The 18,276-nt window shown below is 35.8% G+C and overlaps 1 protein-coding gene and 1 pseudogene across 1 annotated transcript; one reads left to right on the top strand and one right to left on the bottom strand.

The window, feature by feature from the left end:
- The first annotated feature begins 2,667 nt into the window (after positions 1 to 2,667).
- LOC127935444 (cholecystokinin-like) lies at positions 2,668 to 5,812 on the top strand. Its single transcript, XM_052533313.1, has 3 exons — positions 2,668 to 2,701; positions 3,169 to 3,419; positions 5,320 to 5,812. Exons 2-3 carry the CDS (start codon positions 3,170 to 3,172, stop codon positions 5,448 to 5,450), a joined length of 381 nt encoding a protein of 126 aa, XP_052389273.1. The 5' UTR covers positions 2,668 to 2,701; position 3,169; the 3' UTR covers positions 5,451 to 5,812.
- Positions 5,813 to 8,935: 3,123 nt separating this feature from the next.
- LOC127935446 (trafficking kinesin-binding protein 1-like) lies at positions 8,936 to 15,949 on the bottom strand (annotated as a pseudogene).
- Positions 15,950 to 18,276: the final 2,327 nt, after the last annotated feature.

Raw genomic sequence — 18,276 nt, forward strand, 5'->3', positions numbered from 1 at the left:
TTTTTTTTTTGTCTGACACCACAGTCTCCGTTCTGCCCACAAGGGTTTATTAAAGCAGTGTGACGGCAGAAGATGAAGAAGGAAGTCATAGAAGGATGACTCAAAAAGAGGGGGGAAATGAAGACAAACTAAAAAGAAATATTTATATATATTTATAAATATTTATACCATACTCATTGTGTGTGTGTGTGTGTGTCTATACTGTATATATATATATATATATATATATATATACAGTATACACACACACACACACACACACACACAATGAGTATGGTATATATACAGTACAGACCAAAAGTTTGGAAACATTACTATTTTTAATGTTTTTGAAATATGTTTCTTCTGCTCATCAAGCCCGCATTTATTTGATCAAAAATACAGAAACATTTTTAATATTGTGATATATTATTACAATTCAAAATAATTGTTTTTAAATGTATAAATTATCATTTATTTCTGTGATGCAAACCTGAATTTATAGGATCATTATCACATGATCCTTTAGAAATCATTCTAATATGATGATTCATTATCAAAGTTGGAAACAGTTCTGCTGTTATTTTTTCAGAACATGTGATACTTTTTTAGGATACTTTGATGAATAAAAAGTAAAAAAAAAAAATTAAAAAAAGAAGCTATGTTTTTAAAATATAAATATTTTGTAATAACAATATACACTGCTGGTCAGTAATTTGGGGTCAGTATTTATTTGTCTTTTTTTTATAAAATCAATACTTTTATTCAGCAAGGATAAAAAGTGATAGTAAAGAAAATATATTATTAGAAAATATATTATTAGAAATATATATATTGTTAAAAATATAATTTTTATTTTTATTTTGAATAAATGCAGTTCTTTTTAACCTTTTATTCATTAAATATATTAGAAAGCAGAACTGTTTCCAACACTCATAAATCAGAATATTAGAATGATTTCTAAATGATCATGTGATAGACTGGATGTCACATGTGACACTGAAGGCTGGAGTAATGATGCTGAAAATTCAGCTTTGCCTCACCAGAATAAATTATTTTTTAAAGTATATTCAAATGGAAAACTATTATTTTAAGTTGTAATAATATTTCACAATATTACTGTTTTTTTCTGTATTTTTGATCAAATAAATGCAGGCTTGATGAGCAGAAGAAACTTCTTTCAAAAACATAAAAAAAGTAATGTTTCCAAACTTTTGGTCTGTACTGTGTGTGTGTGTGTGTGTGTGTGTCAAGTCAAGTCAAGTCAAGTCAAAGTTTATTTATATAGCACAAATTTAACACAACTGTAGCTGATCCAAAGTGCTTTACAGTAAAACATGATTTAAAATACATAAACAGTATCACTCAAAAGCTAAGGTATAAAAATATGTCTTTAAGCTAGTTTTAAAAACATCCAGTGATGGAAAAGCCCTAATGCTCAAGGGTAGACCATTCCAGAGCTTTGGGGCAGCTACAGAGAAAGCTCAATCACCTTTTGATTTGCAGCGAGAACGAGGAACCGATAAAAGTAACTGATCTCCAGATCTTAATTGCCAGATCTTAATAACAGCTGTGTAAGGTTTTACAAGATCAGAAATGTAATCCGGGGCCGAGTTATGCAATGCTTTGTATGCAAAAAGAAGGATCTTAAAATCTATTCTAAATTTTATGGGAAGCCAATGCAATGAGGCAAGGACAGGGGAGATATGGTCTCTTTTTCTAGTTCCTGTCAGCAATCTAGCTGCCGAGTTTTGAACCATCTGTAAACGGGAAAGTGTAGATTGAGGTAGGCCAATATAGAGTGAATTGCAGTAGTCTAGTCGAGAGGAAATTAGTGCATGAATCACTACTTCAAGGTCTTTTCTAGAAAGTAAGTGTTTTACTTTTGCTACAGATCTAAGTTGGAAAAAGCTACTCTTCACAACTGCATTTATGTGCTTGTCAAATTGAAAAAGAGGGTCAAAGTAGACACCAAGATTTTTGGCATGATTGTGCAAATTATTACTTAAAAAACCTAAGTGTGTTTTGACAGAGTTGTGTGTGTGTGTGTGTGTGTGTGTGTGTGTGTGTATATATATATATATATATATATATATATATATATATATAAAGCTGTAAGTTACATAAAGAGTTACATAAAGTCAGTCAGACACCCACACCTGGACATCCAGAGGGTACAGGTGGGGCTGGAGCCATGATGGTGTCCACTTACCTACACAGGAATGACTGAAATGCAGCATATCTAACACACAGAAATGGCATACAAACTGCGTTTGGATGACCACCACATAGCCAGATATGGGTTTAATTGGCTTCCTGTTCCCCATGATAATTGACCCTCAGTTGTTGCAGATTTTTACTAAAACTGCTATGCTGAGACTCCCTCACTGTCTTTGTCTGTGTAATTGAGTTTGGATTAAAGTATCGCCAAATTCAGAAAGAATGACAATTAAAAGAGTTTGATTATAAAAATGAAATCATTTAAATAAAAAAAAAGCATTTTTTTCCAATTTTGTAGAAAAAGCAGATGCCAAAATAGAATGAAGCATATTATGTATATGCTTAAACACTTTCCATGTGCGTGCATGTCTGTGTACGTGTGTGAGTAAATGCATGTGTGTGCGTGTGTGTGCACGTCACAGCTGGGTATATAAGTGCTTCTCTCCCTCCTTCCTTAGAAAACCCACTTCCATTCTCCTTCTAGCTCACAAAACAGAATAAGGTAAGAGATCCTATCTATCTATCTTTCTATCTATCCTTTAACTTTTCAAAGATTTAACATTCTGTCAATATTTTTGTATGAAATGTCAAACATTAGATTAACAGAAGATAATTTTAAACAATGCTTGATAACTTTCCTGTCTTTTGAAAAATTATTTACTTTAATACTTTTTATCTATGTAGACTTAAAACTGTCTTTCATCCTTTACACTGACTTGAAAAAAAGTCTTACAAGAATAGCTTTTTTGTTACATCAAATAACTGTATTTTCCTAAATTAAATTGTAAGGCAGTAAAAACTAAAAATACATACATACATTCAATATATAAAAAATATATATAATACAATTTAAAAAGAAAAAGTGTTAAATTGTAAGGCAGCAAGATAAGAATGAAACAGTCTTACTACAATGATTTCTTTGAACATGCTCGTTTCTCTCTCTGTTCCTCCTCTTGTTCACATTTGCAGGATGAACAGCGGGGTGTGCATGTGTGTGATCCTGGCTGCGCTTTCTGCCTCCTGTTTGGGTCTGCCGCGCTCCTCTTCACCTGACTCTGATGACAGCCCTCTCCCCTCGCAGCTGGACGCCAGTTTAAGTGGACACCACCGGGTCGTCCGCTCCACCAGCCTCACCAACAAACAGCAGCCAGAAGGCAACACAGACCCAGACACCCATGCAAACCTCAGCGAACTGCTGGCCAAACTCATCTCCAAAAAAGGTGAGAGACACTCTAACAACCAAACACATGCTGAAGAAGAACCATTACCATCCTCAGTGACAGAAAGGCCACAATTGTCTTGCAAACCAAAAAAGTAGCTTCAGCGAATGCTTCGTGTTTTGCACACTAACCAGGAGAGAAACAATGAATGAGTAAAACAGTGAAATCAACTCATACTGCAGTATGGACAGAAAGAAGAGCTGGAAAGAGAGGAAACAGACAAACTGATCAAGACTGATTTAATTCTGCTCTTTCTGTGTGTTTATTTCCATCTCTTCTGCTTTCTCTCTGTTTGACTTTTGCGCATATTTTTCCATCTCAACATACATCTTTGTTTGTGAATGCACTGTTTCTTTTGCCTTCATTTGAAAACTAGCCATGTGCTCAATGTTTCGCTTTAAAAATTGCTTAATTTTTTTCTATAAGTGCTGTGGCTAAACTGCAGTTTGGCTTCTTTTTTGATACACAAACACACACAAATACTCAAAAAGGAAGGTAAAAATGACAAACAAGCAGGTAAAATGATAAAACCTGAGACTACAGGTTTCCAAATAATGAAAGGAAAACCTGTCAAGCACTATACAGTAGCTCCAGTTTGGCATTGCTGGCCATTGACAAACACAAACACAGCTGAGTGAAGCATGTTTATACCCAAGGTGTACGAGGAGTGGCTATTTTTGGGTCAGGTGTGTACCATTAAATTGCATAACTCATTAGGGTGTATCCTATTCGAAGAGGATCTAACTATTATCATTCCTAATCACAGGGAAAGGGAATTGCACCTTTGAACATTCAAGCTCAGTGTGACATGACATATTTAACTGTAAACATGGACTGCCTGTAATGGGTGTGTGTGTGTGTGTGTGTGTGTGTGTGTGTGTGTGTGTGTGTGTGTGTGTGCGTGTGTGTGTGTGTGTGTGTGTGTGTGTGTGTGTGTGTGTGTGTGTGTGTGTGTGTGTGTGTGTGTGCGTGTGTGTGTGTGTGTGTGTGTGTGTGTAGATCAGGTTTTCTACACGTTATAGCAACCTCATTATAAACATCCCCATAAGGCCCTCGATAAAAAAAAAATGGGGAGCATTTATGGTCTCCAAAAGGAAAATTGTTTAATAAACAGATAAATGATGTCTAAGATGTGGAAAGGTTTTCTTCAAGACTTAGATTTTGGGGATAAGGTATATAATTAACCCAGCATTAAAAAAAAAAAAAACCTGAACCATGATAGAACAACAAATCTGCATGTACGTGATGAAAACAATGGCATTCAGTGTGCATGGGGAACTAACTGATCCCATTAACGAGAGTCCTAGTTTCTCATTGCATTAGTTTTTCATTAAGCTTAGCTCTCTCTCTTTTAATAATTGTGAGAAGGAGGTGAAAGCCAGATAGAATGTAACGTGTGCTAAAATTCTCCCATCAGTTGCAAACACCTTGAAAACAGATTGAATGACACTTTACATGTTGTATGTAGCTGAAACAATGCCAAAACTTTGCCACACTATTACTATTAAAAATAATTCCTTCTCTACTATTACAGTTTACAGCAAGTCAAGAGAATCCTGAATGCTATTTTTGACACATCTAAAAAAGAAAAAACAAGTTCACATTGACATCTTTTTGAACCGTTTGTTTTGCCATTAACACAGTCAGTGGCAACTTCATTGATAGTTTGCCACCTAGAAAAAGGTTTTATGTAAGAGATGTTAGAAAGCAGTGTCTAACAGAGACGATTGAAAGACAAATTATTTAAACTGTAAGTGTTTGAATGGAACTAAATCCATAGATATAAAATCCACTTCCTTCTACTTCTTTAACTTTTTCATCACGTCACTGCTGGTTATTTATTTAGGAGGTTAGGAGATTTGTATTCATTTCTTTCTTTCTTTCTTTCTTTCTTTCATAGGCTCGGTTCGTCGTAACTCCTCCATGAACAACAGAGCAAACAGCATTAACCACCGGATAAAAGATCGGGATTATGTTGGCTGGATGGATTTTGGCCGCAGGAGTGCTGAGGAATATGAATATTCATCATAAAATCCATATAGACCATCTGGTTCCTCAACTACAAATAAAGAATATATTTATTACTACTACTGTTATTATTATTCTAATGTACATTTGTTAAGAACCCAGTATAATGCAATATTCATAATGTAATATTAATTATTGATAATATGCCTAATGCCTAATTAATAATATGCCTAATTTTGCAAAAAAAAAGACAAAAAAAGTCTCAAAGTATTGTTGTTTTTCAGTTTTGTCTTTTTATTTGAGTTTATTTGTCACATATGTAGTGGGTTTTGCATAAAGAGAACCATTAAGCTGATGTGATTGTCAAAATTTCTTGAAACCACAATTTCCAATAAATCAGGTCAGCATTCAACTTTGGCCTTAAACCCCCCAGACTCTGGCAGTTTGTCCATCAAAACAACTTATAACCACAAGAACTCGCTTTTAATGGAAGGAAGTACTGGGAAAACAGCTTAAGTATTTGCGGCTCAAAGTGCAGTGTCATAAATCCTCTTTGCTTGAAAAGAAAGTAAAAATCGATAAATGAGTAAATGAATTAATGGAAGAAATGCTTTGAAGGAACATTAAGAGGAGAGAGTGGGAAAAAATCTGGTTCTAAAAGACCATTATTCAGATGTTACTTAGACTAAGACAAAGAAAGTTGAAAGAGATAGAAAACAGAGAGAGTAGAAGGTTTCTTATCCTTCAAGACATGCTCAAGGGACTTACTGAGCTTGATACAATGTCCAAGGATAAAGATTTCTGTTTCACAGGCAAACAGAGACGTCAATAGACTGGAAGACCATTAGATGCCTCTCTATATAATAACAGACCAAACATCAAGCTGCTGTGGGTCTGGGATATGTCTTCAGACTGGTCAGCTGCCACATACACACACGTCACTGTCTATTACAATTAGGCAATATTTAATATGCCTGAGAGTTGGATAGAACTTTTATATTCAAAGCATCACCCTCTTCCTCCACTGACCATTAATAACGGTGAAATGCTAATTAGCTTAATCAAATACTGCCCAATAAGAACAAATGTTAATCACATCAAACCCTCAATTATAGATCTAATTCAACATCAAAGACATATTACATCACATTAGACCACCAGTGGATTGGACCTCAGCTTGTCATTATTCTAGTCAAATGGGAATCAAGTTATTGGAGTCAGGACTGTAGCTGGGCAGGAATATTGAACACAGGGGACAGGTAGAACTAGAGGTAGAACTTTTTCATTGGTTACATTCTTGTCCCTGTGTTAGCTTAACTTCTTGGCCTCATTTAAAACGATGAGCAATTGCATGTGTTATTTTGTGTCTGATTGGATGACGCAAATGGATGAACCAAAACATGTCTACTTATTTGTGACCAGAGATTAACATTCTCTGATGGACGTCTCAAGATATAATTGCAGATTTTTAGTTTTCTAAAACATCTCAGTGATTTATCAGACATTAATGGATTTGCCCCCGAGCCAATGGAAGATTCAATGCAATGCATAAAACAGAGCTGTAACCACCATCCACCATAGACACTGAAGAAGGTTGCAGTTTTAGTCACTTCCATGTTGGTTTCGCAAGAGAGACCAGAAGGTTTGCAGCTGCAGCTTGAATATGATTCGTAACTGTCAATGTGAGGGGACAAGAAAAAATATTAATGAAGCCGTTTTCATCATATATAGGCATATGAATAATAATGAATGAGTACATAGGCCTATTGTGAATTTGTTAAAGTAATAAAGTAACTTGTTTAATAAAATGATTCATAAAACAAACATTAGTCGACAATTTGTTTACTTTGTTCACCGACAAAGATGAAAATGCAAATACTATCAATCAAAGCTGACATAGTTTTATATTGTTATACGAATGTTTGGCCTTTAATTATTTCCTCTTAAAATGCAAACATTAAAAAAAATGATACTTATTAATAGTATAGGAGTTATATTCATATTTAAAAGTCATAATTTAATTTAGGGGAAAAAGGTTTTGTCTCCTGTGGCTAGAAGGTGCGGTGAATTTGAATACAGTTTTTGCTATGAATGTTTTAATTTTTTTATCAGATGAATATACAGAATTCTAATTGTAATTTGACAGCCCTAGCACACATATACAGAATATATATATATATATATATATATATATATATATATATATATATATATATATATATATATATATATATATATATATATATATATATATTAGGGGGGGTTTGGGACCTCTGTAATTTTAAAACCACAGCCCTGGTCATACCTGCTTTAGGATATTAAATGCTGATGTTTGGGCTGATTTGTCTTTGCGGGACATCTTTGTGGCTTATAAAAAATAATCAAGTGTAAATAATTCCAGTCCTGTTACCATGGCAATTACTATGAAAACCATGACCATATCATTTTTCTTTCAACACTTAATGAGGAGAGCATGTCTGAAGTACTAGACAAGAACTGAAAATTGGGTTAGACCTCATCCTGTCTGGGATAATAAATTGCTTCATTTCACTTCTTCAAACAAACAATAACCACACAGCTGCGTTAGGAGAAATGCGACCCATTCAGAGTTCAAATGGAGGAAACATTCTGACTGACCGAATCTATGAAACCAAGTCCAAATCATCCAAATGATGAAATAAAACTATTCATTTCTAAACAGAAGTTTTGAAACATATGTATATATATATATGTGTGTGTGTGTGTGTGTGTGTGTGTGTGTGTGTGTGTCTGTTACAAATAAATTTGTTACATTTTCCTGGGTAAATAAATATTACATAAAATAAGATAACAAATATAATTCTATTTTGTATTTTATTAATATTATTTTGTATTTTATTCAATGTTTTTTAAACTAATTATACATTTCATAGTGTTTTTATGCATTTGTATGATTATTCCAAAATAATAACTAAAGGCAGTAACAATTTGAACAAAATTCTGGAAACAGCTTACAGTAAGCTTTCATTAGTTAACATTAGTTAACATGAACTAAGAATAAACATAGCCTACTTCTACAGCATTTATCAATATTACTTATTAAACGCATTATTAAAATCAAAAGTTATGTTTGTTAACATTAGTTTATGCACTGTGAGAACTAACAATGAAAAACTGTATTTTGGTGACTTTATAATAAGAATAGGCTATATATAATAAGAATATATATATATATATATATATATATATATATATATATATATATATATATATATATATATATAGCAAATGCAATTCCAAACAAAAGCTCGTTTCTCCGCGCCAATTTAGTTGACTTCGCTTTTATTTAACGGTTTTTTATCATGTTAAGTCCTGAAATAAACGTGGGGAAATAACCATATAACGCAGTTACCAATTTTAAACGTAACAAAACTATCTCAAGAGTAAGCTTCTTTAAAGAAAAATTATTAAGAGATTTATTTGTATTTATAAATAGTTTTTACTGCATAAAAAGAAAAACATTTAATCATGAAACTTTACATTAAAAGCTTTTTTTAATCATGAAAAACAGTGTACAAACTTTTAACTGGTAAATGGCCATCAGTGGGAAGACAAGAGAATGAAAACAAATGAGGACACACTGCCCTCTGGTGATCATTATTGGCATCTACAGACAATAATCTTCACCTTTATTTCTCTGCATATATTATTTATTTGAAAAAAGTTCACACAAACATTATTGCGTAGTCACTAATCTAAAAGCTTTTCCCTTTTACGACCATTACCTGAGAGCAACTATCTTTCGAAAACAGGTGGTGTTAAACAGTACATTAGAACGTCAAAGTGCACATTTCAATAAAATGAAACAACAAAAGGTAAATGAATAAAGAGAATAAAATTGCTATTAAACACAAGTGCTCATTCGAGTTTACAGTGCTCTCCCACGTTTTCCAATTGTTCAGTAAAAACTCTGACGTGGCATGACTAAAATACAGGCACTAGCTTTTTTTAATTATAGAAATCCAGCAAGACAGCAGCACTTTCTGAAATCAGTCCATCCATGTTGTCAGCCCTCAATTCATTCAAGCACTTATTAAATGAAAAACAGGAACAGAACACCACCTGATCTCAGATCCAAACACTTTCATATACACTATAGAAATGCCCTCAGCATCGAAAACTTAGTTCTATGTGTGATTGTAGATTTTGGTTTTTGTTTATTTATTCCTTCCTGCATGTGCAATGGGAAGTCAAAGTGAGGTCAAAGGTTACATACAATCAGCACCATCTGTACAGGATACACATCACATTAGATTCCACAGAGCAAATCAGGGAGTTGATTTGAAGTTGATTTGAGTTGATTGAAAATTCAAATAACACTCTAAACTTCCATATGCATATGTGTGTTTTTTATATAAGGAAAAAAATGAAAATTCTCTCATTTACTCACTCTTATGTTGTTACAGAACAATATGCATTTGTTGTCTTTTGCTGAACACAAAACACACAAAAAAAGTTCAGTTTGATTTTCTTTCTTCTGTGAAGTGCAGAAGATATCTTGAAAAAGGTCTCAGTATTTTTAGTTTAGTTTTTTTTTTGGCCATGTAATGAAGGTCAGTGGGGTCCAGTCGTTATGAAATATTCTTCAAATACTTTCTTCTGTAAAGTCATACAGTGTGGAACAACATGAGGGTGAGTAAATGACAATTTTCTTTCTTTTTGCTTTTTTAGGTGAATTATCACTTAAAGTGCACTTTTTATTGTATGCTTTTTACAAGTTATGTCTTGAATTCTGTGTTCGAAAGTTAGTGAGGTACGATCCTCTAATTGTGTGATTTATTATTATGCATAACTCATTATTTGAGACTTGTTTTCTTGGGTAGTTTAGGAGCCAGTAGCATTTTGTCCCCTTGAGGGCCGGCCCTTCATTGCCATACTGGCACCAACCATAGCAGGAACGCTCCATTTCCTTCTCATACCTTCATTTAGTGGACTAAAGGGGGACCCTGCCCTCCGAAGCCCACCCAAAGGACCTATAAGTGAGCTTGGCCTTGGAACCCCTCCCCCTCTTGCCCCAGAAGCCCCAGGGATTGCCAACCCCAGCCTTTTTAGTTTATCAACTAAATTAAGATTATACATACTGACATTGGTTTGACTCTCACAGTCTTTAGCCTGAGCCCCAGATACCCTCGCCACCTCCTTCAAAATGGACCTTGCTGGCTTGGAAGCCAAAAAGTTTTCATAGGACGGGCTCTTAAAAGAGAAAGATGTGGAGATATCTACATCAGAAACAGCCGAACTAGGGCTGGGAGTGCAGCAGGTGAGGGAATGAGGCAGAGTGGTGGGACGAATCTGGTCAGGAGGTGGAGGAGGAAGAACTGAGGTGGAGTAGAGGACCCCTCCGCTTCCTCTATCCCAGCTGTGAGGCTGGTACACTGCAGCAGAGATGCCCCTCTCCTGCAAGAGACACACAGGGCCCAAAGATGTGCTGAAGGTTTTGGTGGAGTCTCGCAGGTTGGTGAAACACTGAGACTGAGACTGAGACAGACTCATTCGCCAAGGAGTACACGGCGTGGCGGCAGATGTCGAGCGCAGACTGCTTGACATCACGCAGGATGAAGTGGGGACGGGGTTTAAACTGGACAGAAAAGCAGAAAATGAAGTGCTGATTGGCTAATCCGTTATTGTCTCAGTAACAGGACAGTACATTACCTGGGTGTCACCCTTGTAAGTTCATCAGACGGATGGAGGATTTTGCAGGTGGTGAATGTGTAGGTTGAACTTGTATGAGCCATGCATTTCCCTGTGAAATACACTGGAAGAGATACAAGAGCTGACAGTATTCTAAACAGATTCAGAGTTTATTTATTTGGATTTGAACATGGATTTGAAACAAAGTTAGAAATTTCGATATAAATAATTTTGATAGAACAGAAATTTGTAAACTTGATATTTTTAATTTGTTCAATATTTGATCAATATTGCATCACATTCCAAATTTTGAGCGTAAGACACAAAGGTGGTTGACTTACTTGAGAAGTCTACGGAAGTGTGTCCTGTGCTGAGACATGGTGACGGGGAGGCTGAGGGGGCGAGGCTATGGCCAGGAGGGACGCTGGGATTGGATGTAGTTGTAGTGGGAAGGTTCTGGAAGTATTGCTCTCCAGGCTCATCTTCCTCATAGTCAGCATATTGATATACTTCCTCCAGTTCTAGCTCCAAGGGACGGAAGCCTTTTGGGACCACACCAGGTCGAGCATCCAGGATACCACCCAGATTAGGCTGAGCCAACTGCTGCCAGTGCTGAAGCGTAGCCGAGCCTCGGAAAAGAAGAAGACATGAGGGATGCTGAGAAGAAGAACTGTGTGATTATATAACCTAATTTACACAGGTCAGTGTGAAAACACACACATATTAACAACCGTGCAATGATGTGATAATGAAAACAAAAGAAAGAATGAGAATATCAAAAGGAATAAGATGAAGTGACTTTATTGAAGATATACTAAATGAAAGTGCAGAACAAAGAATTTAACCGAAATGAAAGGTGAAAAAAAATACAATAAGGTACAAGAAATATGAAAATATTGAAGACTGAAGAATAAGACAGACAAAAGTGAAAATATTAATTTTACACTTATTATACATTAGGTGGCCTTAATAAAATACAACCCCCCCCCCCCCAAACTTTGTATTTCAGTCACTACTTTATGTAGAGTAAGTTCTACACTATATTACATCACGTCACTAGAATATATATGAATGATTGGACTCTTTCACATCACACATACATGGTTTAGCATAGATAAAACACCTTTTTCATCCTATTAAAGAGCCTTTATACTATATAGGTATATGCAAGACAGTAACAGCAAATGCAAAATAATTATCCATATTCAAGACTTCATCATAACCCGGTCGCTAGTGTAAATGTATCCAGGAGCGGGACTCTCTAAAATATGAGTGTTTGCGGGGATGCATTAGCCCCCACAGTGATTTGAAAAGTAGTGGGTGGACGTGGCCTGGAACGATAAGGAATATCTTAGGATAGACATTTTGGGTATTTCGGTCACCTTCCAGGGGTTTGACAATCTGGAGCTTGTCTGGAGGATAGGGCCGACTGGCCCAAGCACCCAGGGACATGATGCTCTCACTGTGTACCAGCCTGTTTGAGTTATCTGCACCGTCTGCTGGATCCAGATTACACCTCTCTCGCTCCCCCTCAAAGAAGAGACGCTCACTCAGACAGTTCTGCCGTCGCAAAGACAGTCGCCTCAGAGCAAGTTGGAGCTGCTCCGAGCCAGATCGCTTCTCAGGGGCATCCACACTGTAGTCAGAGAACAAGGAAAGTCGTATGACTAAAAACAAGGGTCATTCTCAGGAAACTGTGGCATTTGATTCATTTAAAAGAATTTAAAAGAATGTGGAAATTAGTCACATTATTTCATAGCTTTGACTTTGATTATTGTGTAATGCAAAATTTCAATAATTTTATTCTTAATTGTATGATTTACTATAAGGAATGGCTGGCAATTTGCAAGTCCCCACAACATGGTTTTATTATACATTCATAAAAAAACACATTTTAGGATAAAATACTGAATTTGACTTTGTATTTACACTAAACGTTAAACCCTGTTATATTACATGATTCCTCCCTTTTAAAAATTGTTTTACGTTTTTAAGGTTGAAATGTGATGAGGTGAAATTGAGTTAGTCTTACAGTAAATTTAACTTTAATTCAACTATTAATAAATGTTCACATAAAACAATAAATAGCTGCTCAAATGATAAATCAAAATCTCAAATGTAATTTAATTTCTTCATTTGGGGTAGCAAAAAAAATGATCTATCCAGTACAACCCTATCATAATCAAAACTATTATACAATAATCCAATGATTTAAAAAAATGTAAACTCAAAGAAACATTTCAATTGTATTGTAACAATTGTAATAAGTGTAGATGGGAAAAATATGATTTATGGAAATTCAGCACTGGACTTTTAAAATAAAATAATAAATACAATTTTAAAAATCCCTGAAATCTTCTAGTTCAAATGCCATTCAGTCGCATGAATATTGTAAGTTATTTGCTTACAGCCTCTGTAAACATGGCCTCATAAAAGACTCACGCAGCATCTGAGGAGCCAGTCTCCTGGAGCACGCTTTGTTTATGGTTATCAGGTGCTGTATCATTGCCACTGCTGTCAGAGAGGGCGGAGCTCAGGGAGGAGAGCGTTTGATTGGATCCCGGGATCTTAGTAGTAGAAATAGCAGATCGCTGTCTGACGGACTGGTTGATGTTCTTCTCAGTCTCAAACACACGCGTATGATGAACCCTTGAGACAAAAGCACATCTTGTCGCTGACTGCAAAGATAAATCAAGATATTAAACTAATTCAGGTTATGACAATAAAAGAAAAAGCGCTGTGTGATGGAAAGTTAAAAAAGAGAGGAACATTTCAAACCTCTGTTCTTCATTATCAGGATTCTCCAGACTCAATTCCTTCCTCATGGTTCCCTCAATTTCAGCAGCCAGGGAGTCCTAAAACACATATGCACACATGCTTATTTAGCTATTAAAATGGGGACATTTTATAGACCTCTATTTTTTGTATACAGTTTGCTATAAATACTGTAATCTAATCCACACTCTAAACCTAAAAAAAACTTTCTGTATTTTTATAGTAACAAAAAAAAAACACTTTTTCTTCTTTATACTGTTTTTACCAATGAGGACATACACAAACTGAAGTTTTGTCAGATTTAGCTCAATTTGCAGAACAATTAAGTCTCCAAAATATGGTTAAGTAGGTACACACATACATGTGGGTGTTTATTAAATTTGCAAATAAATGTCAATACCAAACCAGTTAGAACTTGATAATGGTTTTATTCACATAGCTACAAGTACACTGCCATTCAAACGTCTAAAAAAATCATATTGACATCAATGTTTTTGAAAGCTGTATTTATTAGACTAAAATGTATTAATTGTGAAATAATATTACAATTGAAAAGAAATGGTTAATGAATTTTCAGCAGCCATTACTCCAGTCTTCAGTGTCACATGATCTGACAGAAATCATATTAATATGCTGATTTGGTGCTTAAAAAAATTCTTATCATTATCAATGTTGAAAACAGTTGTGCTGCTTCATAGTATTAAGGAAACTGTGATTCTTTGATTCAATTTGAAATGTTTTGTAACAAAGTCTTCGCTCAATAATCTATATAAATATATTTTTTTAAATACTTCTGATCCCAAAATTTTGAACAGCAGTGCAAATTGACTTTTATTGAATACATTAGTTATTTAACTGTGTGTGTATTCACCATGGGAAAAAGTCCCAGAGGGTGATAGCGTCGAGGGGTTCCTGCGGACACACCGCGGTTCGGTAGGTTCTTGAGCTCCTCTTGAGCCTCATGAAGCATTTCAATGCACTCTGAGTATTTCTCCTCCAGCTCCTGCAGCTGTGTGTGTGTGAGGAACCAACAATTGTTAATGACATTTACACAGAATGAAATAATATATTATGAAGATAATATATATATAATATAATATAAGATAAAAAACACTGCTTAAACAATTTCACCTCAACCTAAAATTATGAGCAATGAGGAAAAACTCTTACATAGACCTGACTTAAAACTATTATATTGTATACAATATTATATTATACTTGACTTAAAAATTATTGTGAGTTAAAAACTCTCAAGCTTACAGAAATCTAATGTGAGTTCAGGCAACTGGCTTGCTGACCTCGCACCATCACGCTCTTACAATAACATCAATGACAAACCATGCGCAATTTGCCCCGGCGACTGTTTCCATGGTGCTGTTACCCAGCAACTCCATCCACAGTCAGCCAGAATCAGATCAGCCACAATTACTGTTATATCACAAGCTCATGCATTCACACACACACACACACACAAGGATGCAAGGATGTGGGCAAGAGGAACTTATTTTGTTAGGAGGATATTGTAAAATATAAAGTTCAAACTTCATTATGCTAAACTGAATATACAGTGAAGTCTTCTTCAAAAGGTAAGGTTTGAACTTTACATCTGCTGGACAGTAAATACTGTCAGAAAAAGAAATTACCCTAGACTGAAAAAACAGTAAGACAAGAATGCTGTCCTCTCTCATTCACACACAAAGCCATCCAGAGGCCTCAGGCTACACTCAAAGAGGACAAAGAGTAAAAAGGAGAATGTTTAGCTTTAAAGCACTTCTAAATCTCATCCAAATAATTTATAGATAAAAGTAGCCCACAACACACGAATGAAACAACTCAAAATTTACAAAAACACCCCTGATATTGAGAAATCAATGGGGAAACCACTCAAGGAGACATGAACCCCACACACAAACACACACACACATTTCTTTACCATTGGCATACTGCTCATAGCACCAATCCAGCTTGTGCATCCTTCCACTCCCTCTCCACTCAGCAGAGAGGACAGGACCAGACCAAACCAAATGTGAGTGCTACACTTCCTTCCTCCCGTAATGCTATGGAGGGATGCTGAGAGTGTGGTCAGTTACAGCAAGAGTAGAGTGACTATATTTAACTACGATGAGAGAGAGCAAGAGAGAGAGAGAGAGAGAGAGAGAGAGAGAGAGAGAGAGAGACTGTGGGAGGAAGAGAATGAGAGAGAGAGAGAGAGAGAGAGAGAGAGAGAGAGAGAGAGGTTGTAGTGGGGAGGTGTGCTGGGGGGGGGTATATGACGGCAATGTTGACATCACAAGATCAAATGTAAATGTTACACACTAGACTATAAACTACTGTGTAAACTTGTATGGGATATTCATACTATGCAATGTATTTTCATGCCCCTGTCATACTATGCAATAAAACACGAGATCACAAGGTTTGTTTTTGTAATGGGCGTGTCTAATCGTGTGTCGTCATGACGTTCCTTCCTCCGCATCTTCTGCAGAACCTTGCGTAAACAATGTCGGTTCTATAAAATATCAAGGTGAAAGTCATCATAGCTTGCTTAGTATAGACCCAGCTCCCAACCCAATTTTGAGAATAGATTAACGGCGATATTTTTTTTTATCGCCCGATAAGAGTCTCACGTTAACGCAGCACATTAACGCCGATAACGGCCCACCACTATTAGAAATAAGTAGTTATATCAAAATATTAACATTTAGAATGTTACATGTTTTTTATAAAATATTTTTAAAATTATTATATGTAAAAAAAGACATTTACATCCCTTGTATAATACCTCTGTAGCCAACTGAGGGCCATGGCACACAGATAGAAAGGCACTCGCCTTGACCCTTATCACTTGCTTTATTTAAATGCATATAAACACCTGTAAACAGACGGATTCTCTGCGTCCTGCCCTGCTTTCTCCATCTCCAGCCCAACCTGTTTTCATGACAGAGTAAAGTGATAGAGTTGAAACACACAAGTACACAATTACCCACCCACTGAAAAAAACACTAATCCTTGGAAAGGGCACTTTGGTATGTTTGAGCATGGCATTCTGGAGCTCCTCCTCTGGCAAACATCTGAAGGAAAAAATGTTGCCATCCTCTAATGCGGTCGGGACAAATGTGTCATCAAAGTAGAAGTGGATGTGCCGGATTATCCATAAGGGCACTTGGGCCAGTGCCCAGGGGCACCAACCATTCTCAACAACTAGGGGGGCACCACGTGACACAAGCTTTAAAAATATTTTTCGTAAATTGTTTTATTATTAACTTGAAAATCTTGAAAGACCATACATAACTCGTTTATGAACACTAACTTAACAATAACAATAATAAATAAATAAATATTACATGACCACTATCAGCCCCCCCCCCCCCTTCCGTCCCAAATCTGTCAGAGTTGAGTTGGTCCACAACAAGTACGCGTAAATGTGTCATTTTTTTAACGGCTACAGAAAATGAATCAAAATGAACAGACGTCAATTGAGTGGTTTTGCAAAATAAATTTTAAAGAAAGACAAGGACGCTAGACGTTTAGCTACAATTCAAAATGTTCCAGGGATCGAAAGTTTTTTTAAAACGAGTGAAGAATGAGCTCACGACGACAATGACACAGAAGCGATTGACTGCACTCCTCCTGTTTAACATTGAAGTTAAAGTTAAAACATTACCAGAGCGCCCTCTTGCGGCTGTAGACGGTAATGTTTTCTCTTGGTTCTTGGTTCTAAATAAATGCGACTCATAGTCCAGTGAGATTTATATAGACGGTTTCAACGGCAACAACATAAACAAACGTTACTGCTCATGAGCGCTTTTGTGGACCTAACTTAACTTCCGGTAGACTTCTAAATAGAATCAATAACTATACAGCCAAGTCCTTCTAGAGTAGATTTTTTTTTTTTTTGATAACAAGCAAAATATATTTGCTGCGTGGATTGGGCAGACTTAATGAAAATGCAAATTCATTCTTTGCCAGCAGGAGATGTTTTAAATCATATCAAAATCAGGCATATTTATTTCATCTTGCAAAGTAACTTCATCTGTTAGCGTCTCGGATGCATCCATCTTCTTATGACTGCGTTGCTTAGAAACCCTACAGTTCGCGCAATGCGCACTGGGAATTGTAGTCCATTGTTATTGTAACCAAGACAGGTGGGTTTTCATTGACACTTCTATTCCCCAAATTTTGAACGTCAGCGTATGAATCCTATATCTTAAAAAAAAAGAAATGGTGGAACTGTTTTGTAGCCCTATATAAATTATTCTAAATAATAGATTATATAGAATAATATAAATGATTAAGTCTGTCAGATGTCTGATCTCATCTATATCATCAACATTGTTGACAAAATTAATTAGGGATGCCACTAGATGGCAGTACAACACAGTGCTCAGGTAGACGATTTAATAGCACCACAGTGATGTAATCGAAGGATCGTGTCTGTTGACCT

This window comes from Carassius gibelio, chromosome A19 (genome assembly GCF_023724105.1).
Source record: "Carassius gibelio isolate Cgi1373 ecotype wild population from Czech Republic chromosome A19, carGib1.2-hapl.c, whole genome shotgun sequence".
In the NCBI taxonomy this organism is placed as follows: Eukaryota; Metazoa; Chordata; class Actinopteri; order Cypriniformes; family Cyprinidae; genus Carassius; species Carassius gibelio.

Coding starts and splice junctions, on each gene's coding strand:
- LOC127935444 (XM_052533313.1), top strand. CDS start 3,170: ATGAACAGCGGGGTGTGCATGTGTGTGATCCTGGCTGCGCTTTCTGCC. Junction 3,420..5,319: donor CAAACTCATCTCCAAAAAAG/GTGAGAGACACT, acceptor TTTCTTTCATAG/GCTCGGTTCGTCGTAACTCC.